The sequence below is a fragment of the Pituophis catenifer genome, unplaced genomic scaffold, assembly GCF_029215685.1.
Source record: "Pituophis catenifer annectens isolate HBS135680 unplaced genomic scaffold, rPitCat1.0.hap2 SCAF_6, whole genome shotgun sequence".
Taxonomy (NCBI): domain Eukaryota; kingdom Metazoa; phylum Chordata; class Lepidosauria; order Squamata; family Colubridae; genus Pituophis; species Pituophis catenifer.
The window spans coordinates 39,043,497-39,071,339 of NW_027256886.1; the positions used below are offsets into that span (position 1 = coordinate 39,043,497).

At 34.5% G+C, this 27,843-nt stretch overlaps 1 protein-coding gene across 1 annotated transcript; it reads left to right on the forward strand.

Moving 5' to 3' along the window:
- The first annotated feature begins 667 nt into the window (after positions 1-667).
- On the forward strand, positions 668-26,920 carry PCCB (propionyl-CoA carboxylase subunit beta). The gene is made up of 15 exons (XM_070945294.1): positions 668-865; positions 7,983-8,102; positions 8,458-8,526; positions 8,812-8,868; positions 10,087-10,200; positions 11,780-11,890; positions 13,038-13,146; positions 14,341-14,461; positions 15,034-15,115; positions 17,426-17,549; positions 19,100-19,207; positions 20,282-20,382; positions 21,457-21,555; positions 21,707-21,800; positions 23,416-26,920. The coding sequence occupies exons 1-15, from the start codon at positions 683-685 to the stop codon at positions 23,535-23,537; spliced, it is 1,614 nt and encodes a 537-aa protein (XP_070801395.1). The 5' UTR covers positions 668-682; the 3' UTR covers positions 23,538-26,920.
- The last annotated feature ends 923 nt before the right edge of the window (positions 26,921-27,843 follow it).

The following is a 27,843-nucleotide window of genomic DNA, read 5'->3' on the forward strand; positions in this document are numbered from 1 at the left end:
CCGACCCTGATTGCTTTATATGTTATGCAAACCCAGAAACTGTCATCCGTTCAATAAATAAGCTGTATGTCAGGATGAGTGAAAACACGGCCGTTTTCAAGAAAACGTGAACATCTTAATTATTTCTTCTTCCTTCTGTTATACTGCCAGTCCTGTCCTGAGAGCAATCCTGGACTAGGAACTGCTGTACTTCTACCAATACGGTGTGTCTCAGTAGCTTTTTTTTTTACAATACACAATATTTCTCCCAACACAACAATGTGGATTCAAAATGAATCAGGCCGTCCTTTCTGCAGACAAACGGTCCTTCCGAGCGTGCAATTACGGTTGCCCTGCCAATTGTCAATTGCTAATCACAATCACAGAGACGGCAGCAATGCTCGGCAGCAATGCACAAAACTCCGCCACAGCCTCAGGGCAGTTGGAGGGTGGGGAAGCCCGATACATCTGGAAGAGGTCAGGTTGGGAAGAATATGAGAATAAGCCCACTCGTTGGAAAAACTAGGATCTTCTGAGGTGTTAATCCGTCATTTTTTCTAGCTAATTTCCAAATTCAGAGCCCGAAGGGCGCGAAGCAAACCAATTGCCGGCCTCACTGTGAGTAAAGGGAGCGAGGCGGGGTCGAGGAGGCGGCCGTCGTCTGGAGTGAAAGAGCGCATGCGTCTTCCCAGTCCGCTCAATCATGGCTGCTTTGCGGGCGGTTCCTGGCTTCCTTCTCTCGAGAGTTCTGCTGAGAGGTTGCCGCTCGTTTAGCAGCAGCGGCCCCCGGACCCGTCCCGTCACCGTGCCCGAGCGTATCGAAGAGAAGCGTCGCGCTGCGTTGCTCGGAGGCGGCCAAGCTCGCATAGACGCGCAGCACAAGCGGGTGAGCGAGCGCCTCCTTTCCCCTTCGCTGCAGGCGAGCGAAGCCCTTGCGTGGCCAGTGGCAGCTGGCTGCTCCTTGGCGTGCCGTGTCAGTGATTTCCGAGGCAATGTCTGGCCAGGGCTCAGAGGATGCCACTTGGGGGATCATTGAAAAGTCATGATCCATAGTCGTCCCTCCCACCCACCGACCCCGCCGCAATTCCTCCTGCCATCCAGCCGAGGTAGAAAAGAATCCGACGGCTTCGATCGCCGCAGCCGCGGACTTCTCCACCGCGGTGTCAGGGTCTTCTCTCTCGTTTCTTTCTATTTAATGAAAACTGCAGATGCCAGAAAGCAGATCGCCCCCGTCTATTCCTTCGCTGCAGTTACCAGTTTGTGGAGCTAGTGTGGGAAGGTCAGGAAGAGGTCTAAAGAGGCCACCTTCCACCTTTCTCATGCTGTGTTTACAAAATTCCAATCTCTAAATCTAGCAGTTATTGAGGTGTTTGTAATCTTAACCGAATAGAGCTTCAGTTATCCATCAGACTTCATCTTTCCTTTCTCAGAATTAATGCAACACAGACAACCGATAGCTTGCTTGGTAAGGCTAGAGAGAATCTTCTGAACACCCTGTATTATGCTTCTAGTTTATTTTGGAACAGGAGGTATATATTGTTGGAAGTGCAATAAAAATTAAATTTAATTAGTTACATATTGTAATGGCTACTAACATTATTGACTTTTAACAGTTTTTCATGCAAGACACATAAGATTATTTAATCATTTTAGCCAAACAAAATCTTGTTGATTGAAGAAAAAAACTTTCTGACTAACAGGTGCTGGTCACAGACTGGCTTTTGTGATCAGATGTGTCTGGCAGATCATTCCTTGAGATAGAATGGATGTATGTAACACTAAACTATGATTTGCCCCTACCTACATAAACACCTTTTGGGCCTTCCTGTTTCCTCAACTCCTGGTGTTCTCCTCTTTTTTGAACGTGAATGAGAAGTACCTGAGTAAGGCAAAGTGTGTTTACTACTCTTAGTGCGCAAGTACTTAATTTGTCATCTCTTTTCTTCTCTCTTTCTCCTGTGAGGGATGCAAAAGGACAGAAGCTGTAGGATTTTCCATACCGGCCTAAACTTATTGCAAATGAAGCTGGCTAAAGAAAAATGCCTGTCCAAATGTTAACTTCTTCCTCTTCTTTGATCATAATAACATTGTAACTTTCTATCTGGGTTATTCTTACTATGTCCCCAGATCAATAGATGTCCTGCTTCTTTACTTTTGTCATCTGTGCTGGAAGAACACACACCAATTGCTTTTCTTTGTGTGGGAGGTTCTTTGAGGAGATGTGGTACTCATTGACATTTTGTACAGGCCCTTTTTATTGTGGGTTCACATTTTTCTGTCTGATGCATCCATTGATAGGTAAACAAACAAACAAAAGAACCTCCAATAATTTTACTGTTGTCATTAGCTAGAAAGAAAACAAGCAAAATTTGTGTTAATTTCACCTGGTCAAAATAAAAAAAAAAACTTGATTTCACTGTTCCATCAGTGAACATGTAATAAATAAATCTGGCCCTAAATTCTGACAGACTTTGATTCTTTTTCTACCAAACTAATAATTAGCCGGTGGGAATGAAAATAACAAAAAACAACTGGGAGCAAAGATGAAGAAGAGAAGTAAGTGGGAAAAAACTTGAAAGGTTCACTTTAAACACTCCACCTATTACATAAAGAAAAAGAAATCACGTTACTAGTCAAGGTCTCTTCAGAAGGGCACAGCAGCCTGTGAAAAATTGCAGTGAAAGGCACTGACCAGTGATTGGAGGGGAGGAGTCATTCCTGCTGTAGCATACAATAGCCTGTTAGAATGGAAGTGCTTGCCTACAGCAAAATGAAGTGCAATGTATGAAATGCACAGCAATCTTGGAGAGGTACAAACTGTGTGTACCAGGAAAAGACAGATGGAAATTGCTTTTTTCGTGGATTTGGGATGATTAGAGAATGACACAATGCATTTCTGGTTTTGAGAAATGAATGGGGCAACTTGGTTGTGCAAATTAGCACTCTATCCAGTGTTTCCAGTGTTTCCAAATATTGATTTTAAAAAATGTCCTTTAAAATATTGGTTTTTTAAAAAAATGTTCTTACCTGAGAAAAGGAAAAAAAAGGAAGTCACTATCTTCAAGATATGGCAAAGGAGTCTAGGATGTTGCCAATAATTGCTGTTCCTGGTACAACACCTTTACTGTGCTAGATCTTTTTTTTTAAATTGTTCAGAAAGATTAAGTCAATTTTTCTTTGAATTACTTTTAACTTTAACAGACTACATAGACACCTAAATGTTATATCTTGGCAATAGCAACTGGCTTTGCATTCCACCTTCTGGGATGCTTCTTTAAACCTTTTAAGTCAGGCCTATAACTCTGGGATTTCTTGATGGATTGCCATCCCAATCCAACCCTATTTGGATTTTCAAGATCAGTCAGAGTTGGTTAGGTGCCACCATCCACTGTAATATGGAGCTTGCAAGAGGATGGGAAGATGTGAAGATGTAGTCTTTGCATTAATTTCAATTTTGACTGTACCATCTGTTTTCTTCCAGTATATTTAAAGAAACTATATGAGTTGTCTGACTGGATATTAACCAATGTGGAGGGCAGCCAATGATTTGCCATGTGTCTAGTATGTCATGAATGGATCAGCATAAGAACAGATTAAAATACTTTGCACACATTCTTTCTGTATTCCTTAGATTTAGTCTGCCACATAATGCATTATGTGATATAGCAATAGCAATAGTACTTAATATACTGCTTCATAGTGCTTTACAGCTCTTAAAATTAGTGAGATTTCTTATTTTGGCTGGCTTTTTGTACTTAACCATTCTATTGTATCATGTGAGAAAAGTAACTATCATGTTTTTTACAGAACAAATTGAATGAGACTTTAAATTGAGGGTCGCTATTGAGTGCATATTTGTTTTTTTTTTCCCATATTTTTTTATTATTAACATATAAAAAAAAATTAACATACATAACATACATGAATCATAATATATAATATATAGCAATACAGAATACAAACAATCAACGAGTGCTCCCCCACCCCTCGGGATCATTCCTGCTTCCAGAATCTTAAGGCTTCTTCTGGTGGTGGTATCCCTCTTCCTCCAGAAAACACATATATTAGGAACTGTTTCCAGATTCCATTGAATTCGTTTACCTTCATTATGCCCCTCCTTACTTTAATATTGCAAGTCAATTTCTCATTTATGGCAATATCCCATACTTCCTTGTACCATTCTTCTAAACTATAAACCCCTTGTGTCTTCCAGTTCCTAGAAATCATTAACCTTGCTGCGGTCAACAAATTTATTATCAATTCTTTAGTCTCTTTTTTACATTTTATATCTTCCAATAGTGAAAGTAATGCTACCTTTGGTGCCTCTTCTACCTTTATTCCTACAATTTCTTCTATCTCCTTAAACACCATCTTCCACAATTTTTGCACAAATTTACAATCCCACCACATATGTAAATACGTTCCTTTTTCCCCACAACCTCTCCAACAGTTATCTGAATAGTGCTGATTCATATTGCTTAATCTAACCGGAGTTAAGTACCACCTCCATACCATTTTGTAGTAATTCTCTTTTATTCTTACTGACATATTTCTCAACACTCTTTGTTGCCAAATTTTGTCCCAACTCTGTTGCCCTATTTGTATCTTCAAATCGGTTTCCCATATCATCTTTCCTAAATTTCCCCTCTCCTCTTCCTCCAACAATATTTTATGATTCCGCTCATTAAGCCTTTTATCCCTTTATTTTCTTCCTTTACAGTTTGATTTTTTTCAATTAATTCCTCAAACCTCGTTAACTCTCTACACTCTCCATTTTCTCTTATCCAATTTTTAGTCCATTGTTCCACTTGGCTATAATATAACCAAGACAACCGTTTTCCTCCTAGAACCTCTTCCAATTCCCCACGTATCCTCATTCTTCCTAACCATTCCCTTAATTTCATTTTATTTTTCTCTTTTAGAATTTCATTGTCTTTATTCTTCAAATTCCCTGGGAACTTTTCCAAAATTACTACCAGTGATAATGGAGAGTTCTTCAGAAGCAACCTCCCTTTATATTTACTCCAAATTTCCCAATGAAACTTCAGGAGAGGGTTGCTTATGTTCTCAGCCCATTTCTTTCCACCTTCCATAAAAAATATATTTTCCAACTTCCATTCTAATTTGGTTTTAATTTTAGATTTATCTTCCAACCATTCCAATTCCCCTATTCCTAAAATTGCCTCTATAACATGTCTAAGCCTGTTAGCAACATAATATAATTTAATATTTGAGAGTCCTAAACCCCCTTTTTTTTGGCTTAGATACCACTTATTTTTATTTATCCTCGCTTTCTTATTCCCATTACAATAGTTGTTCAGTATATTCTGCCAACTCTTTAACTCTAATTCTGATATTTTTATTGGTAGCATCCTAAAAGCAAAATTGATCTTTGCTTAAATCTTCATTTTTACTAAGGCAGTTCTTCCAAACCATGATAAATTCAACCTTTTATATTTATTCAAACTTTCCAAAATCTCCTTCTTTAAGCTGCCTAGATTTTCCTTTTCTAACTTCTCCAAATTTTTTGTAATTCTAACTCCCAGGTATTTAATATGATCTTTAATTCTCATTTCGCTTTGCTTCCCTTCCCAATCCTTCTCTTCCCTTTTAGTGTAATTAAACAGCATCAACTCAGATTTTGACCAATTTATTCTTAATCCAATTATTTCTTCAAATTCTTTTAGATGCCATCCAATTCTTTCCATCTTATCCACTATATTCTTAACTGTTAACAATGTATCATCAGAAACATATTTAGTTTTATTTTACCTATCCCTTCTATCTCCCCATCATCTCTTAATGCATTGGCCAATAGTTCCATAACCAATACAAATAGGACAGGTGAGAATGGGCACCCTTGCCTCGTTCCTCTGGCGAATTGTATCTTGTCTGTAACTCCATCATTCACTACCACTAAGGCAGAATTCCGAGAGTATAATTGATCTATTACACCTTTAAATTTATTTCCAAATCCCATTCTGTCTATTACCATCTTTAATGCTTGCCAACTCACACAATCGAAGGCCTTAAAGATATCTAACGCTAATATCCCCGCTTTAAGCTTTAGATTTTTGATCTCGTGAATTACATTTAACACTCTTCCAACCAAATTATGCATTTGACGGCCCATTACAAATCCACATTGATCTTCCCTTATATAATTACCTATAAAATTATTCATTCTTCTTGCTAAAATAGTTGAAAAATTTTTTGCATCTTGATTTATTAATGATATTGGTCTGTACGAGTCAGGGAGCGTCGGATCCTTATCTGGTTTAAGTATTAATATTATTAACGACTGCTCCTATGATTCTGGAATCTTTTCCCCTTCTAATATTGCATTATACAGCTTTAATAATTTCGGTACTAATAATGTTTTAAATGTTTTATAGAATTCTGTTCCTAATCCGTCTACCCCAGGTGATTTACCCACCTTTAAACTTTCAATTACTTCTGCATTTTCCCTTTGCGATATACTCCTTTCCATTAATTCTTTATGCTCCGTTTCCACAGCCCTTTTTATATATTTCCCAATATAAGCTTCCATTCTATCCTTCTTAACCTCCTTACCCTTGTACAACTCTTGATAAAATTCCTGGAATATTTTTAACTTTCCTTTCATTGTACTACAATAATTCCCCAATTTATCTTTCACTATACCTATTCAATTTTTAGCTTTCTCCTTTTGTGTGAGCCTGGCAAGCATCTTAGAATTTTTATTGCTATTTTCAAAAAATTCTCTTTTCATATATATTAAATTATTCTGAACTTCCTCTAAATTTTTATTCTCTAATTCTTTTTTTTTAGCTTGTAATTCTATTAATTTCTGTTTATTTCTTGTATGCCAGTACTCTTTTTCCAATTTCTTAATCTGTTCCTCTAATTTTTCCCGTAATGCAGTTTCTTGCCTTTTAACACTACAGGCTTCCCTAATACATATTCCCCGTGTCACCGCCTTCATGGTGTCCCACACCATTCTCGTTGCTATTTCTCCTTTTTCATTAATTTTTCACAATTCTGATATCTCCTTTTGCATTTTCTCAACCACTTTCTCATTTTTAAGAATCCTTGTAGTCACCTTCCATCTAACCACTTCTCTATAGTCTTTTTTTACCATAAAGTCTAAACTAACCACTGCATGATCTGTTACTTTAATTACTCCCACTTCCATTCTAGTCAGCTTAGTTGCCATATCCCTAGAAACAAAAACATAATCAATTCTAGAATAGGATTTATAGGTTGGGGAATAATATGTGAAACCGGGTTCCCCACCTTTAAGAAAATGCCACCCATCCACATAATCTTTTTCTTTTATTAATTTATTTAAAATGGTGATATTATTCCTCCTTTCAGCACTTGTGGGATTGGTCCTGTCCAATCTATTATTCATAACCATATTAAAATCTCCACCTAAAATAACATGTCCTTCTTTAAATTCTTTTATTACTTTAAACAATTCTAAAAAAAATTCTCTATGTCCCGCATTTGGGGCATAAACATTAACCAACGTATATTTTGTACTTTCAATTTGACCTTTAATCATAATAAATCTACCCTGCCCATCTTTTTTTATACTCTCCATAATAAATCCAGTTCTTTTAGAAATCAATATGGCCACCCCATTTTTTTTTTTAAGTCCCCAGTGACTTTTCATAATGGAGCGACCACTTCAGACGCACTTCATTTACTCCCTCCTTATCCTGGTGAGTTTCCTGCAAGAAAATGATGTCAGATCTTTCCTTGTTTAACAATTGTTCGATTCTTCTCCTTTTCACTACTGCCCCCAAACCTTTGACATTGAGTGTTGTAATTATTATAGTTTTATCCATATTCAGCACATACAAATTCTTTGCGATCCCTTGTGCACTTTAACTGAAACCAGCATATAAGAAAACACAGATACTATGCTTAGCTTTTGAGTTTTCAATCTGGAAAACATTTATATAAATATGCTGTTATGTTAAGAACAAGGCTGTTTAATGATTTTTCTTGTTTTTTAGGGAAAGTTGACAGCCAGAGAACGTGTGCTATTGTTATTGGACCCTGACAGTTTTGTAGAATATGACATGTTTGTGGAACACAGATGTTCAGATTTTGGAATGGAGTCTGAGAAAAACAAGGTATTGAATATTTTGTTTGTTTGTTTGTTTAAATTCCAGGACTCTTTGTGAGTGGGAAACAATGGTTGATTTAGTGCCCTGATTCTGATCTCTTTGCAAATGGAGCTATCTCCTTTCTCTATGCATTTGAAATAATTCTCTAGATATTTGATAGATTTAATGAGAGATATTTAGAAGAATAATTTTTCCCACCACTAAACATTCTGTTTTACTCATTCCATAATTTGCTGGGTTCATAATAAAATAGAACTGTTAAAGCATCAAGGTATAGTATATACTGTACATTATATAGTTGCTTACTTTGGTTTACATAAGTTATGTCAGTTTATGAATTATACTTCGTTTTGTTTTGCAGTATCCTGGGGACAGTGTGGTTACTGGCCAGGGTAGAATAAATGGCAGACTGACTTATGTCTTCAGTCAGGTATTATTGTTTGATTTATGAATTATGAATATATTGAAGTGTTGTTTTTGTGATTTCTCCATTTTGACCAGTAAAGTATTGCTTTTGCACCAAATGTACTGCTTTTACTCCCACATTTTATGCAGAATGCTATAAAAAGAAATAATCTTACAAATTCAGCTATTTAGGGTTTGATCTAGCTCTGTCTAATGGAATTAGCATGTCTCTTCCGTCTAAACATATTTACATATAGGCTATTTTGATATTTGTATTTTAAAACATTTTATTTTGATCTTAATTTTTTAGGACTTTACTGTGTTTGGGGGAAGTTTATCTGGCGCACATGCTCAAAAGATCTGCAAGGTAAGTTTATAGGCAGTGCAGGTGGTCTGTCAAAGATTTCAGTCAGTTGCTATATAGTTTAAATATATAAGCATTCTAACATCATTATATAAATATTTTTGGTCATCCTTCGCAGATTACAGTAATTCAGCTGTTAAAACTGTGGGTGTTCCACTTATGGGATGTGTGCTGAGTAGCTCTTTTGTTGGGTGGGAGAGACGAATCAAAGACCTTTTGGTTTTTTTTAAAGGTTTGAAAAAATCATTTTAATTTATGTATGGTTGTGATCCTGTGATCTTTTATTTTACTATACTATGTAGTGCTTATTAATAGTTTAGCAAAGCATGACATTAAAACGCAAAGTAAAAATATCACTATTGAATTAATTCAATATATATAACCCTTTTTTCTGTCCCATCCCTGGTAAAATAAGCGCTTAAATTTGATAAAATTACTGTCAAAACACATTTTTTGTAGTTTTTGTTGTGGTGAGGTTTGCTGCTTTCCTCATTGCTTAAGATAAGTGGAATGGAAAGTGCTCAATGCAGATGTACTAGATTAAACTATGATGTCAAAATTATTTTTTCTTATAAACTCTGCAGAGAGTAAGATTGAAGGAAAAAAAATCCTGTAATAATGAATCATAGATATATGTTTATTTCTAATATTAGTTAATACATATTAATTATAACTGTCTTGATTGCTTACATTATAGAACTCCCAATGCCTAGTAAGTATTCAGATATGTAGAAATATATGTATTACATGTCAAAAGCTAACTGAATATTTAAAAAATTATGAATCTCTTTTGACTCAAGCTTGAATATATCCACATAATATTCTTGGCAACATAGATGCAGTAGCACAGGTTAGTAATGTAGAAGTTGGACAAGTTCTTGTTCAACCATGAAATTCACCAAATGACTTTGAGGAAGGCAAGTCACTATGTCTCAGTGCAGCCTATTTTACAGGACTGCTGTGAGGATAATCTGAGATAGAGTTCTGTGTGTATTGCCTTGCTTTCCTAGAGCTGGGATATAAAGTAATAACTCATGTTACCAGGTGTTCATGAAAGATGGACAAACCAGTAGTTAATAAGAAAGAGAGACTCAACTTAGATTCTCATTATAAACAAAAGGTTATTTTACACAAAGATTGACTGTCTAATTCGATAAGCTATGTGGATGATTTATCTACATTGTCTGTAGTGATATACCACTCATGTGCTTGCTTTCCCAGATTATGGATCAGGCTGTTATGGTTGGTGCTCCTGTTATTGGGCTGAATGATTCAGGAGGGGCCCGTATTCAAGAAGGAGTGGAATCCTTGGCTGGTTATGCTGACATTTTTCTAGTGAGAAATCTTTCGGTTAAATACGTGATGACCCAACAAATGATTATATGTATAGTATTTTCATCTTATAGTTTAGTAACCACTTTAAATATTTGGAAAAAAGGCACTTAAAGGAAACATCATTGATTCAGTCTTTCCTTTCCTGCTGTTTTCAGGTTTTATGCAAAAAGGAGGGGTTGATGTCATGATCCAGGGACAAGATGAAAATCTTCTTTCTCTTCGTGATTTACTATTAGGGAGAGGTAAGCAGCTTAATGTCTTCCAAATGTTTTGTGCTACAACTCCCATAATAATTTACTGTTGCCTGTAGCACTTGGCACTTATGGTGGTTCAAAACATCTGCAGGCATCAAGTTGCCTATCTTTGTGTTACAAAGTTTCAAGTGGCATTGTTAGAAGTGACAAAAGAGGTCTCCTGAAATAAGTACGTTACTTAAGCATTCATCTAGTTTAGAGAAAGTTATAAAATATTCTTGGTGATATTATCTCACTCAGTTGTTTTTGATAATACTGTTAAAAAATCCCTCCCCCTTCATCAATATTTTATTTATATGTGAGAATATATTTACATTTATTTTTTCTTTATCATTTTTAAAAGACAAAAAGAAAACAAGAAAAGGAAAAAATAAGATAGAAATACAATATCAGGTGGACAAAGAAATGATTGAAATTATATAGTGCTCAATATATTGTTGATGGAAAATTAACCATAATGCAGGGTACATTAAATTATTTTTACAACAAGAAAAAGGATTTTTGAATCTCTGGGTTGAGTGCCAAAGTAAAACTCTTGTTATTTTGTTATTTTTCACTGTTTTACTAAGAATAGAAAAAAAAAAGTAGAATGAAGAAAAACTATAAAAACAGGAAAACATTTAATTTCTAATTTCCCCTTTGTTGTATTCTGTCCGATGTACAATATTTATAAACAATTTTTTTTGTTTTAGTTCTTTGGTCAATATTTGGTGAATATGGATTGATACTTAATGCGTTTTCACTGTTTCCTTTTATTTGTATTCTTCTCCTTATAATTAAGTGCCCAGCAAGAAGGAAATGGCTACAACCATCATCATTCACGTATAAGCCAGGCCAGAAAAAAGAAAAAAGTATGAATGAATGACTGAATCAAATATCAGTGACAGATGCATTCTTTTCCTTACTGGAAAAACTATCAGGAGGCAAAGGGGCAGAAGAGCTACAAGGCTTTTCATTTGCATCTGTCTATAGCAGCTGTCAGATGTAGCATCTATTATGCATGAAGCAGTCAGGATATGTAGAAGCTTGTTGAGTGGCAACGACACAAACTGGCTCATAAGTGTGGATTCTTAAAATAGGGTATGAGAAATTATGATCATGCTTAGCGATTGAATCAAAAGTCCAAATAGATCTGGTTTATTTTCTTTCTATAGAATTCATCTTCCTATACACTCACTCTTTTATCTCTACTTGTTTATTGTAATATTGTTAAAATCTAATAATATGATTTTCTGCAATATGAATTTCAGAAAGATGGTTGGCAAATATAAAAGATAGTTGGAAGCTGTGTAACATAAAGATATAAAAGACAATTTCTTTTACAGAGAAATGTTTTATGTTCTGGAGTAGTGCCACAGATTTCTCTTATAATGGGTCCTTGTGCAGGAGGTGCTGTCTACTCTCCTGCTTTAACAGATTTCACATTTATGGTTAAGGTAAGGATGCAGTGTTAATTGCCATTAGCTGTATTCTAAAACATATTAAGCTGTGAGCTTCAGTAAACATATTGAAGCTTGATTCTTAAGAGATATAATCAGGATTCTGCTGTTCAAGTTGGCTGATGGAGACTTCTAGGCAAATCATGCTGAATATGAATGAATAGGAGAACTATAAAATGAAACAAGCTTGGCTTTTTACGTTTTAAAATCAAGGAAAACTAGAAACAGGAGACTGAGTTTTAGTCCTATCTTAAACATGAAAGTCGGGTGGGTGACTTGAGTCATTTACTCTCAGCCTAAACCACATAATCTTTCTTCTCTGTTTCCAGGGTTGTTAAAGGAAAATAGAAGAAGGAAGGAGTATGATTGCCACCTTGAGTTGCTTATAAAGTAAAAATAGTAGGAGAATTGGAAGCCATACTTAATGATTTTTTACTGGCTATGGGTTGCAGTGTGCAGAATGATGTAGTCCAGTGCTCCATGACCTACAAATAGTTGGGGCCAGGATTCTTGCTGCAGAAATATTCTTATTTCATTTATTTAACTGTATGAAATGTACATTCACTTACACCAAAACTATTATTTATAAAATGAAGGGAAACAAAAATCAGTAGCACAGAGGTAGGGCACAGATTACCCACCTATATTGTGTGGCATGAAAAGGATACCAGTGTTCCCTGGGTCGTTTCCTAGGGCAGCAGAACAGAAAAAAGATGAGGCTGCAGACTGAATGGGCCTAATTTTGTTCAAAAGCTATCAGTTCTCACTAGCGCCTCTAAGTACCCAGCATAAACAAAATATTTTAGGCTGCAACTGTAAGGCATTCAGCTTCACATACTGTATTCTTACTGTAATCTTTCTTTTTAGTGCTATGACGCATTTGCTCAGAACTATAAATTGCCATTGATCAGAAATTATAGGAAGGATGTTCAAATTCAGAACTTACCTAAAATCTTATCTAAAATTTATTTTATACTTTTTTGTAGTTTTCAAATATTTTGAGAACTTTTTGTTAAAAATTAGAGATAATGTAAACTTACGTGTTATTTGAATACACATTATTTTTTCCATTAAGTTTTCCTTTTTTGTAGATACTTGGAATATTGGATTTTGCACCTCATTCTTTTCCATTTGTTTTTTCTAGGATACATCCTATCTATTTATAACTGGTCCTGATGTAGTCAAATCAGTTACCAATGAAGATGTAACTCAGGAACAACTTGGGGGTGCGAAGACACATACTGCAGTATCAGGTCAGAATTGGCTAATTTATTTACCATTACTAATTCTGTGGTGTTATGACATTATAAATTCATGAGTTTTGGAAAAATAAATTTATTCAGGATAAACTAAGATTAAGTGAAGATTCTTCAGAATGTTTGCTTATTTTTTTTTTATTTGGGCCACTGTATGAATTTTGCTTTGATTATGTATTCATGAATTGCTGCCTTATATGGAAGGGAAGTCCACTTTTTTCTCTGTACCATGTCTGCATTCGTAATTTTTTAGCTATTTATCTTATACTATTGAATGGCATCCTTTACTAGTTAAAAAGTAATTTTCAAGTTTCCCATTTTCCATGAGGGAGAGGATTCCTGTTCTTCAATAATGATAAATATTAAAGTTTCTTTTCATTTTTTGTTCTTTATGAATAGAGAGTAGTTAAAAAAGGAGAATTCAAAGCATAGGAAAGTTTTTTCTCTGTGTTGGAGAATCCATTTGAAGCATTTAGAATATTCCTGAAGGTATCCTTTTATTAGACAATAATAATATTCATTTATCATGTAATTCATGCTACAACATCCAACCCGTGCCTTCTAGGTTCTGACAAAAGTCATTTGGTTGGAATTCTAGAAAACTTATTCAAACATTTTTGAAGCGGTTGAAGAATCTTTGAAGTTATTTATTTATTTATTTATTTATTTATTTATTTATTTATAAAATTTGTATGCCACCCTATCTCCAAGGACTCAGGGCGGTTCATAACAACAATCGACCAAGCAGCTGTTAAAATCAACAAATATACACAAAAATATGAAAAGTTTTAAAAATTTTAAAATATACTACCCCATCAGTCCAGGCTGGGGGACATAAATAGCCAGGTTTTCAATTCATGGCGGAAGGTGTGAAGGTCAGGGGCCAACCGGAGCCCCAAGGGAAGTTGATTCCAAAGGGTGGGGGCGCTCACAGAGAAAGCTCTACCCCTGGGGGTCGCCAGCCAACATTGTCTAGCCGACGGCACCCTGAGTAGGCCCTCTCTGTGAGAACGCACCGGGCGATGGGAAGTTGACACTGGTTTGCTTTCAAAATTTGTCAAAAGAAATCGTGTTTCATGTTTTAGATTCATTTTGGTTGCACATTGCTCTTTGGTCATTGCAGGTATTTTTAAAATAGTATTGTAATTGGTTTTTTTTTAATTTGAATTTTGTTCTTTTTCTTTGTTACAGGGGTTGCACATTGTGCTTTTGAAAATGACATAGATGCTTTGCTCAATCTTAGGGAATTTTTTAATTTCCTACCACTTAGTAACAAGGAGTCAGCTCCTGTCAGAGAATGCCATGACCCTAGGTAAGTAAGTACATTTTGCATGTAAAAATATTCTGACACTCAGAGAAGTGTTGTTTCTTTATTCATTTTGAGAATGACATTTTTAGGCAGCCCCATTATCTTAAGTGGTGGGATGAATAACTGCCAGATATTGTAGGAACTGTTCCAAAGGGATGATGGCCATAAAGCTAAAAAGTAAAAATTCAAATTCTTATTTTTACAGCAATAGAACAGTGTGTTTATCACATTGTTGCTGATATGATGTGCCTAACTACTTTATTTTTTCTTAATTCTAGGCTTTTGTTGATAGTTGTTTTTTTAGTTGATTTTGTTGGAGAGTTATTAATTGTTAGATAATGGTTGGAAATATAAATATCCAGATTCTCAGTAATATTGGGAGGATGAGTATGTACTAATTTAATATTCCACATTCAGTTTTGTGGAATGATAGATGAATAGTTAACTTAATCCTCTCAATAGTACAAATCAATGATTAAATTTATTGAAATTATCCTTGATTATACTTATGAATTACAGGAATACTTTTTTCTCATAGTATATTGTAAATGTTTTTTCATTCCATTTCTTTAAAGTAACCGCTTGGTACATGAGTTGGATGCAATTGTCCCAATGGAATCAACCAAAGCTTATGACATGTTGGATATTGTACATGCGGTAAGATTTATGCATCATGTGGCAGTAGTGTGGAAAAGGGATATGGCCTTTCTTTTTTTTTTTGGCATTTTCAAATGATTTGGTAGTATAAATTATAGCTGATACTGTGTGATATAAATAAAATATGCTTCTGTCTTTATTTTACTGCATGTATAATATATAGCAAAGGCTATATTAAAGTGCATATGAAGATTTCCATGATATTTCCATGATATTTAAATGATATCGTACTAAAATGAACATACCCTTTTGAGGGGTGGAATCTAGGGCTGTGTGTTGATCTTTCTTCAACATTTTTTTTTAAATTAAAACATTTTTATGTAACTGAAGAGAACATGCTTGAGGCATGGTTATTGAGAAAGGGATGGGAGAACTTTTTGTTTCTCTCTTAGAACAATTAAACTAGGAATCATCCTTTAATGCTGATTGGAGAGAAATTTACAAGACAAAACACTGCCTGACACAGCATAGAGTGGCTTCCAAGCTTGCCTGGCAATAAGTGGATCCTGTTGACTTTCAGTCAGTCAATTGTATCTCATAATTTGTCCTCTTTGAAATTATTCCCCTTTGTTTAATTGTTATTTCTGGACTGCATAAACATCCAAATAATAAGCCTGTTTCTAAAAACTGCTTTCTCTGTGTCCTTGACTGATCTAGGCTCTTATATCTACTGATAGGTAGAATGGCAAGTTTGATACCAATGAAACTGTATTTATCAATGTCTTTGAATCTCTGCCCAAGTGTGAGGAACAAGTTATTTTACAAAAGCTATATAGACTTATGGGAACTTTGCTAGCAGTTGTTGGCACAACTGAACCACTTTGACTTTGTATCACCTAAAACTTTGTGTCATCTTTTCCCATGAGATGAGTTGAATGGAATAATCCATGTTACGGAATGTCTTAAATCTTGTTGGGCCCACCTGTACTGTGCCTTATTCTTCAATTTTGGATGTTCCTATATAAATACATTGGGCTACTTTCCAAATTCAAAGGGCATCAAACTCTACAATAATTGAGACAGTTCCATTTGTAAGCTCGTGCGTCTTTCAGATCTGTCACTGCAAAGGAAATTCCTGATATAGCATTACCTGCCATAATTGGAGATCCCAAAGGTTTTACCAGATTATTAGTTTATTTATCACATGTAAAAACCAATAAATATATAAATCATTATAAAATATTTTAAAAATCATCATTAAAAAACTTTTAAAATCTGAAATATACAAACTGCACAGATAGTGTAAATATCTACTACAATGGAGCCATATATGAATGTCTCCAGTTCTCTGACATCCCACGGCCTGAAGACCTAGTTGGGGTTCTAGGTATCATCTTCTAAGATAATAATTCAGGGTCCATTCTTTCTTGCAATAATTCTGGCTGTAAAATGAAGAATTTAATTGTGTCCATTTTGGAATATAGTAGCATTATAGGGGGTTTTTTGATCCAAGAAATGTGGGCTATAGATGACATATTTCTAGCTGAGTAATTTCACTATATATTTGAAGCATTACTCGGTGTAAAAAATGGAAGCATAATGATCGCCACAAAATTTAAATTTAACAATTCCACAATTCCATTTTTTCCTCTGCTTCCTATTCAGATTTGCTAAAGCTCACTTTTATTCTTTGAATAGTCCCTCAAAAATTCATGAAATTTGGTGTTGGAGAAGACTCCTGAGAATATCATGGAATGGTCAAGAAAGCAAACAAATGGATCCTAGAAAAATCAGTCCAGAATTCTCAAGGTTGCAAGTCACAAGGATCAAATTATTGCATTTTGGACACATTATGTGAAGACTTAGCTCTCTTGAGAAGTCTATAATACTGGGGAAGGTGGAAAGAAAAGGAAAAAAGGATCACCAGCAGTAAGGTGAATGAACTCAATCATAGTGATAGTGGAAAATCTAAAAGACTACTGGTAGTTGAAGACAAATTAGCGGGTGCTAAGAGCTTTGATAACACTTAATCATCTATCATATTTATCAAAATACAACTCTATTAGTATGGAGGAACAAGGTAATTTCAACACACTGCTGTTTTTCAGTGTTTGAAAAATTACAGGAATTTTAAATTGCTAGAAATATTTTAAAATAGAGATGATTAAATACATTTTGAAATCATTATCAAAGTAATAGCTGCCAAAAATTTAAGGATCTTTATAAATGTTTGCTTGTAGTAATGTATAGAGGAACACTGAGAACAGAATATTGAAAAATATTTTTAAAATCTTGGTTTTTTTTTTATTCTGATATCAAGAAAAGCACATTTCATTATTTTGCTGAATTATTTGAATCTAATTTATGCAGGTTGTTGATGAGAGGGAATTCTTTGAAATTATGCCTTCCTATGCCAGAAACCTGATTGTTGGATTTGCTAGAATGAATGGAAGAACTGTTGGGATAGTTGGTAACCAGCCTAAAGTAGCTTCAGGTATGATTCTGGCAGCTCTGTTTCTAAGAAATGAAATTAGAAAACTTCCAATTTCTGCAAGCTGGATGGGAAATTGTTCCCAAAATATGTTGGGAGTTGTGCTCAGTCCCTATTCTTTCTTTCTATAGGCAAGGAGTCAAGATGGGATTTTATTTAACCAGTTCTTTTTTTAAAAAAATTGATAATGTTAACTTCCATCAGATTTTCATTAGTTGTGTTTTAACTGTCTTGAATTTCTTCTAACATGAATTACCCTTAAAATAATCATCACCCAAGTTTTTTTTGGCATAGCTCATGGTTGGTTCAATATTTTCCATATGATTGTTTAGCATACAGAAATTGCTTTATATCTTCATTTAATGATCTTTTCTAAATACTCTTGATATTTGATATTTATATTAATGTAATATTGAATTATAGGTAGTCCTGATTTAGTGACTATAGTTGAGACCAGCAACTCAGTGATTTAGTAAAATAGCAACTGTGCTTACGACCTTACTCCAGCTTCCTTTGCTTGTGAAGATTGTAAATGCAACCTAATAGCCTAGTTACTTTTTCATTACTGTCATAACTGTGAAAATTGCTAAAAAGGCAGATGCTAAATGAGGACTACCAATATATTAATAATTGAAGCAGAAAAATACTGACACTTTGGCACAAATGTTTAGAGTATTTGAGTTTCCTAACAAATTATTTTATTCATACACTATGAATAGTAATAGCTAGCGGCTTCTTCTGACCAATATATTTTATTGGTTTAACTTTGGTAGCAAAGAATGTGTGTTCAGAACCCAGACATTGATAAACCTAATTATTTGGAAATGAATTATATTAGGGTCAACATTTCAGTCATTTCATCTGAATACATAGTAATGGCTAAAACTGCCAACAAAAACATGAATAAACTTACAAAGCTGAACTAGAACCAGAAAGCTAACTAAATATCTGATAGCAGGAAATATTGATATTTAGCATTAATAATACTGAGTCCATTGAAGTTGGGCAGCTATAACAAATTTGAATAAATGAATGTATAATTAAAATTCCTAGATAAAAATAGCACAGTACATATACCGCTTCACAGTGCTTTACAGCCCTCTAAGTGGTTTACAGATTCAGCATATTACCCCCAACAACCTGGGTCCTTATTTTACCAACCTCGGAAGAATGGAAGGCTGAGTCAACCTTGAGCCTGGTGAGATTTGAACTATCAAATTGCCGGCAGTCAGCAGTAGCAGCTTGCAGTACTGCATTCTAACCATTGCGCCACCGCTGATTAGTGGTTCAAAGATCAATACTACTTAGTGTTTGGTACTGAAATAGAGGATATTTGTTTACATGTTATACACCTAAAATTTAACAGGCTGTGTGTAGAAGTTTGTTTATTCAAATAGTTATTGTAAAAAGTGTGTATGCTACTCAGCAAATTCATTGCTTAAGCATTTTTGTAAACAAGCAGACAATTTTGTGCCATGATCACTGACATATGGCATTTTTAAAATACTCTGAAATGATATTTTACAATATTTCCCTTCTTTTTTGAAAATTAGGCTGCTTGGACATAAATTCTTCTGTGAAAGGAGCCCGTTTTGTTCGCTTCTGTGATGCTTTCAACATTCCTATAATCACATTTGTAGATGTGCCTGGATTTTTACCAGGTAAATTGTTCTGCATCTCCCTTGTTATCTAATTGATTTAATTGAAAGTCTTATATTTAAGAAATAGATTTACCTTCTCTTGTAATTGCGGAGATAAACACATATTTTAAAATTTATAAGCAACATATTGATTCTTTGCTGGAGCAATGTGAAATTTTCTACGTTCGTAATACAAAAGGATTTGCCTCTTTATTCTTCTGAACTGCTTTTTTTCATTATTTCATAAAGAAATAATTAATTTAATATTTATTATATGTCAAAGATTTATCTGTATACTATATTTCTATGAAGGCCTTATATGCAGAATTCTGTTCTAATTTTATAAACTAGTAAAGAATGAACACCTGCATATAACTTTTCATTTTATTATTGACATGTTTTTGCTAAGGCAGAAGAAGAGACTGGACTGCCTTTTTATGAGGCAGTGGAAATAGATATTTTTGTTATGGGGAGGGCCTTTATTTAATCAATTTTGGTAGAGGAAAAGGCCCCAGTGGATGTAGAGGACTAAGGTGAGTGGAACAAAGACATGCCCATAGCTAAGGTCAAATGTTGCTGACTGTCCTGGCTGGAAGTTTGAATACTGGAGAGGGAATGGGCAAGAAAGACCAGAATAAAAACAATTAAGAAAGCTCTTAAAATAATTCTGGATGGGAGAGTTCTCTTCCTCACCAGTGTACAGTGTACAGGAAGGAATTCTCCTATGTAAATATCCAGAATTATTTAATAAAGCCTTGCTAATTGCTTTTATTTTTGTGTCTCTCATCCAATTCTTCACCAGAATCCTAATCTATATTGTAACCAGCAACTCTTAAGAATTTCTGGTAGGATACTTTACTATATTCTGCAAAAAATAATTCAGGAGGGCAGCAGGTCGCCCATCCCAGAATTTTAATAACAATATTTATTGAACATGTCACTGTTGAATCCTATATTAAAAGAGCTGCCCAAAAAACTTCCTTTTCAGTGTAGATCTGTTAATCTTATGTAAAAGTATGGAAATGCAATTATGCATTCCATTTATGTTATAGTAACTTTAATAATAGCTGTGACTTCAATTCCTGTTGTTTTTAGGGACTGCTCAGGAATATGGGGGAATTATACGTCATGGTGCAAAGTTGCTTTTTGCTTTTGCAGAAGCAACTGTACCAAAAATCACTGTTATCACGAGGAAGGTAGGTTATTTATATATTTGACTGCTCAACTCACTATAAGGCTGGGTGTTACAGAGGTTAACATAACCACGGCAGGTGGTTCTTTGGTTATCTGTCTACTTGCATATATTATTGTTGTGCCCAGTAGAGTTTTATTAGAACATTCTAGAGGTGACCTCTTAGGCAGGATCTGGAATAGTCACCCCTCACTGCACGTTCTGAAATCTACAGTACTTCAGTTCCTTCACATGACATCATGGTCCATCTCCAAGACAGTACACTAGGCCTGTATGGTGAATAAGAACTTACGAATGAATAAATAATTTCTGGAAGTATGACAGAAAAGTTCTTACAAAAGGCTATTGTGGTAGGAAGAGAGAGATCAGAGGTGAATAAACTGAGAAGTGTCTGATAGTTGTTGAAAACATTCATTTAAATCCTGATGCTACAATGGTAAAAATAAGAACAAATAAAAAGCTGGCTCTGGGATATATGCTGCAAGGAATAGAAGATTGACAAAATAAGACTACCAAAATATTTAACTGTAAAACCAGCATTTACTTATTCCTATCTGTCATGTACAGAAACTAGTATATTCTGCTGTTATAAAAACACTTAACCTATCTCAAAAATATCTACATTAGAAAAAATGTTCCTTGTGGCCTTTCTATTTCAAGGTTCTATTGTGTCAAACAGTGCACTGGGATACAAAACTTCTGCTTCCTAGTTATAATTCAAGGGTTTCATGCAACAGGATCTTTATATCATCTTAAGCCTATTAAATATTTCACTATTGACTTAATTACTAATGCAGCCACTGTCCTGAGTATTGTTCTGTATAGTGCTTCCTTGCTTCATACTTTATGTCAAATGTATTGGGTACCTTGTATAATGATATTTGTGAATAGAGGAATGGAAGATGAATGCATTTCAGAAAATTGGGGTAAATGAGAGAAATTAATAATATTTGAATAGGTATTAGTGAAAATAGTCTCATATTATTTATGTATGTGTTCATTATTTATTTGTACCTGCCATAAAACATAAGGGTTGAATCATGGCAGTTTGTGACTGTTACCCTATTTCTTGTTCTAGGCTTATGGTGGGGCCTATGATGTCATGAGTTCAAAGCATCTACGAGGAGATGCAAATTATGCTTGGCCAACGGCAGAGGTAGCAGTAATGGGCGCTAAGGTAGATATGTTTCCCTGCAGCCTTACAGCAAATTGTCTTTCTTCCCTTTCCCACTTAGACAACTTATCTACTTTGCATGTGGGAATTGTTCCTGCTGAAGATTTCAAGAAGCTGAATTTTAGCAATTTTATATTATTGTCTGTTTTCTTAGGGAGCTGTCCAGATCATTTTTAGAGGAAAGGGGGCACATGCAGAAGCAGAATACGTAGAAAAGTTTGCAAATCCATTTCCCGCTGCAATCCGAGGTATGTGTCTTTAAGAATTTTACTGAAAATTTGAAATTTATTTCAAATTTATTAACCATCTTTTTCTTTAGCGAACAAGACCTAGTTCTTATAATGGTTGCTTTTCAACTACCTTTTCTTAGCTTAACATTTATCATTTGACAATCCTCTATTGAAGGCTTGTAATGGCTTCTCCTTTCTTAATAATAATCCTTTCAATATTACATCTGGATGCAGAAATCCTAGGGAACTTAACTACCAGCAATATTTCCTTCTGGGACTGACCTATATTAGTTATTCCATGTGTCACAGGATGTTGGGCATCTATAACATCCATTGTGCTTTTGCTGAACTCTAGCTATGTCTGCCTTGGCAGCCTTATTATGCAGAAATAATGCTGATATTGCTTTTTAGTTCTGACTGGAGAATACTGGACATCTCCAAATGTTCACTGAATTCAGACATTTTTCTAGAATGTGCCAAATGAACCCCTGATACTGCCTAATTAATTGGAACTCTTAATTAATGCTTACTTGCTTTATTGTAGACACAGACCAGAATTCAACAAGTTAACATTATATGAAACAAATTAGAGTTTGGTAATGCAATCAGAGCGAATAGAGACAGATCATACTGGTCTGATAATAGCAGCTAAATATAGTCAGTCAATATTGCCTTGGTAGTTGTTAAGTAAGGAGTTGTAAGGTAGAACCTTATGCTTTCAAAAAAATATAATATGACCAGCCATTTATTTATTTATTTTATTTATTTATTAATTTAATTTGTATACTGCCCTTCTCCCAAAGGGACTCAGGGCGGTGAACAGCCAAAATTAAAATACATACATAGCCATGGGCTATGTATTCAACAGAACCTCCTCCCCAGAGGCATAATCTTAGCCCACGAGCAATTTTTACACCTTCCTTCAAGAGCTGTTGTAGGGAGAACAGTGTTAATTAATACTCTGGTTTATATGCTGCTTCAATATTGGATGTATAAATTAGTCAGCATATGGACTTTCATACAGACTTTCCTAAAGTCCATGACTAGAGGATATTCAGAAATTTGATTTAGTAATGTGTTCATAGATCATAAGTACCATAACAATTATGCACTTATAAGGTATAATGGTTACTGACTCCAGAGTCTGCTTAAACTGATCTGTCAGTAAAACAGATGATACAGCCCAAATTGAATTGGGATTTCAAACCTCCTAGAGGTTTGAAAAAGTTGTATGTATTTATAAAGAAAAACCTGTTTTCAATGTTGCTCTTTCAGATATGGAGAGAAAAGAAAGTGAATAGTTTAAACAATCTCTCTTCCAGTTACAGGAAGTAATTATCCAGTTATATTTTTAGGGAGGAAATGATAAGTCCTATGCCTGCATATTAGTTAATTAAAATTTAAAAAAAAAATTAAAAATTAAAATTCCAGGCACATCAAACCATTTTCTTATGACACTCAGTATCAAATAATCGAGGAATAACCTTTTTTCTCCCCCAGTTATAAAGATATTCTTTATATTTATTAGTCCATAATTATGAAGGATTGATCCCTGTAGATTAAGATCAAAAGTCTGTAGACATATATACTTAAAACCGCAACTGAAATAAACTATTCTGAAATGTGTTAACAGGATTTATAGATGACATCATTCAACCTTCAACAACCCGACTTCGCATTTGCCGTGATTTGGAAGTGCTGGCAAGCAAACAACAATCCAATCCTTGGAAAAAGCATGCCAACATGCCACTCTGAATCTGCTTCAAGTTAACTTAAATTTGATGGAAGGAAATTGGTGCACTCCTGCCATATTTATTGATTCAAATTTTGTGATATTTTAGGTGGGCAAAAATCTATTTAGAATGAGGTGCTATAAGATTTTAGTCCATTAGAAGGGCTTATATTTAAGTTGTTTCGTATTCACAAATTCATTAACACAGAAGTATATTGTGAAATAAAACATAGTACTTTTAAGTAAAATATCAGGAATTATTCTAAGGGTGATTGAAAAAAATAATTGTGAAAAGCAGGATATGAATTAGAAAGAAAACACTGGTCTTGCATTCATCACAGGCTTTTAAAGTATATGGTACTATGCGACATAAACCTCCAATTGGTAGCAAAACACTTAGCCCTGCTGAATGTAGTGTGTCGCAAACATTGTGATTAAATACATTATAGTTAATTTACATTTCTCAAGATTCCTATGCAGTACAGTCATTCTGAAATTATGTGTGTGTTCAGTTTGAAGGGGTCTATCATATTCATCGAAAGTTTTTCAAAAAGCAAAACTCTTGAAAAAACGTTTGAAAAAACTTTGAAAAATGCCAACAGATGACCTCACTCAGTGATTATACATGTATGTTAAATGGAATCAAGAAAAAAGCTGAAGCTTGTGGCAGCCTGCAAAACAAAAGCCTAGGGCTGAATCTCTACTTGCCTTCTCAACAACAAAGGAAACTGGATATGGAGGAAGAGAAACACTAGACACCATGCCTCTTGCTCCCAACCTCCTCAAAGTCCAAAAACATACCATGATTGATGGGGGTGAGCCACAGAAAACACCAGATTTTGAGCCGTCTGTGACAAAGACTAATGACAATATCTCCCAAGTCCAAATCCCATCACGATTGCATGGAGACAAAAACCAGGCCTAATGTATGATCTTTTTGTGAGTCAGTCTGTCAACAATCTCAGACAGGTCTATGGTTGCCATGAACTCCCGAACTACCCTCAACTCCAGGCAAAGCAAAGGCAGGGTGAAGTTCCCCATAAGCCTGAAGAATACCACTAAGAAGCCTGCCAGAGTCCAGCAGTTCAGACAGGGAAGCTGCTGCATAACAAGAAGGCTGGTACACAAGTGACTATCTCATCAGATTCCAATGGCCCAATTTTACAAATAGTGTGTCATCCCTGGAAGCCACCATCTCAAGATGTTATTATGTTCAAGAATGGATAGAACAGGATCTCTTAAGGCAACAAGATCTGTTCAAAAAAAGAATAGTACCAAGCAAAGTGCTTTGCACACACAAAAGATAAAGCCCACTATTACAGTAATTGTTTCCAACATTTTCTTTAAGCATTAGAAGTACAGTAAATGTCCATTATAAACATTTTAGAGAAAAGCTATACAAATGGGTATTTACTACGGCTATCTAAGAGAGGTTTTTTTTTTTACACATAGTGAATTAATCAAAGGTGTGTGTGAATATTTTAATGCTCCTGACCATTTCCACATATGGGGTGAAAATGCAACAATTTTGCTTCTATGTGATGTAAAGCACCTTCGTATGTATATAACTATGGCATTTTTAAGGCCCAGCTGATCAATTTACGAACCAACTAAAACATCATGTAAGAATGGAATGAGTTCTCACAAATAATTGAGAACGCAACACAGTATCCCAAAGCCAACACATCTGTTAAAAAGTCTGCATTTTATGCAGATGAAAAATGTATTCCAGAATATGAAATGTATTAAATGTATTTTATTTTTTCATAAAATACTAGTATTGCCACATATGTTTTGATGAAAACAGGATAATTAAACCACCTGCAAGTACAGCGATCTCATTCAAGGTGCATTAAACTAATCTTAGAAAAAATCAACAGCTAACAGGGAATCTCTATCGATTGGTGGCCATATTTACAACTGCAATCAAGATACAAGAAAGACATGGAAGAATACGGAATTGACACGGAACCAAAACAATTAGATAAAATTGTTGATAGGCCCTGAAGGAAAGTTAATATCCAAAATATACAATTATCTATTAGAATTTGATAGAATAGAGGAGGTGGTGAAAGAACCAATGATTGCATGGGCTAAAAACATAGGGCATGATATAGATTTAGACAATTGGGAAAGAATTTGGAACAAAAATTACACTATAACAAAATCTGCTGCTGACAAGGAAAATCAGTACAAAATGCTCTACTGCTGGCACTTAGCCCCAGCAAGGCTGGCTAAAATGTATTTGAATCTAAGCCCAAAATGTTGGAAATGTAACCATCGTCAAGGTACTTTTTTTTCATGCTTGGTGGCTATGTCTTGAAGCGGAAAAGTTCTGGACTAAGATACAAGGATGGATACAAGAGCTAATAAAATGTCAAAATAGAATTAAACCCGGAAACATTTCTCCTGGGAATACTTAAAACAAAATTTGATAGAAAGATAAGATATTTGATTCTACATATATTAACAGTGGCAAGAATTGTGTTCGCGCAATACTGGAAGGAACACAATACACCACCAGAGGGATTGATCATTCAGAAGATATATGAATGTGCCAAAATGGGTAAACTGACTCTAGAATTAAAAGAAAAAGATGATTCGGAATTTTATGCGATTTGGGAAAAATGGTACATCTGGATAGATAATAGAAATAAAAATTGGAAATATACATAAGGCTATTGAGATTAGATACTGAATGTATATAAATGTATATATTGTATGGAATGTTGATCTGAAGTATATGAAATTGACACAGACTGTTGATTATGTATTAGAGTTGTCTAAAAGAAAATTGTAATAAAAATATTTCAAAAAAAAAATAATAATCAACAGCTGGGATGCCAAAACAATATTAAAAGAACAGAACAATTCAGGCTGATGCAGGTAGAGATTGTCATTCCAATCAGATCACAATTATAATTCCAGGACAAAAAATAGTAACTTTGTACTTTACTAATACTTACTGAATCAACTGAGATTCACTCATCAAAATATCAAAGATTACATTTTCATGATACACCTAGCCATTGCTGCACCAGATTTCAAGGCTCACATAATATGCCAGGCTAAAATATGCTAGGTTAATTTATGGTTCAGTATATCCTGTGAAGACGAAATCTTATTAGTGTATAGGACAGAACTGCTACAAAAGTGATGTAAGAGCTTACAAAGCCTTTCTGAAGTCTAATACAAATTGCTCCACTTTTAATCAGCTGGAAGAGATCGGCAGAGACAGCAGAAATGTCATGAAAGTCTGAATTTTTTGTTCATTTAATTGTCCAAATTGTATACTTCTTTATTCAATTCATATTTTACTTTTCTGCCCTGAATCAGACTTAAGGTATTGGTAATAGAAAATGTAATTTTACCACCTTCTCAAAATAAATCTGTTATGTTTTGTTTATTCACTCTTCCCTATACTGGTAATTTCAAGAGATGTTGGACTTAAACCAAGAATTCCCACCCAGCAAATACTTATTCTCACTGATTTGTACTTTTGCAGAATTCAAAATTTTCATTACTTTTTGCCATTATATATATTAATACCAAAATTTGAATACAATTAAAGCACACTATCCATATTTTAAATCTTGTGTGCAGTTAGTGCAGAACCATCTGACATATATCATTAAAAACAGATAAAACAAAATATATTCTTTCTTCTTCCAAACTGATCCTATTTTCCCCAAAATAAGACATCCCCTGATAATAAGCCCAATCAGGCTTTTGAGCACATGGCAATAAGGCCAAAAGCTTATTTCAGGGTTCAAAAAAATGTAAGAGGGGGTCTTATTTTTGGGGAAACACGGTAAGCGATTGCCCATTGTTTTTCAATGTATTTCTTATGGATTGAAAATAGAACTAAGAAAATAATATAAAATTTTCAGCCAAAGAATTACAAAGGCAGACTTTTTCAACGGAAAATATAATAACTCTTATCTACCTTTCATCATTGCTGAGAACATTATTTTCAGCCTTTAAACTAAATTCTTTCTGAGCCTTGTAAAAGTTATATTGACTCAGCCTTTTTATAATCCAATTTGAACATGTTCATATGAAGGAGAGAATCTAGATAAGTTTCTTATTTCTCTTACAGACAAAAATATAATTAAACTTTTAGTTTCTTAAGATTCTAAATTAACAGTTGGCACTGACAATGAATATTCATTCAACAATAATTTTTCTAACCTTGTATCCTCCAGATATGGACAAAACTAGAATTTCCAATCAGCATGATGTACTTTCAAGTATTTTTTCTGTAAATCTATAGAATTTGCAATTTTGGCAAAACTCCTGAACTAGGGCAGTGGAATGTCAGATCTTTAG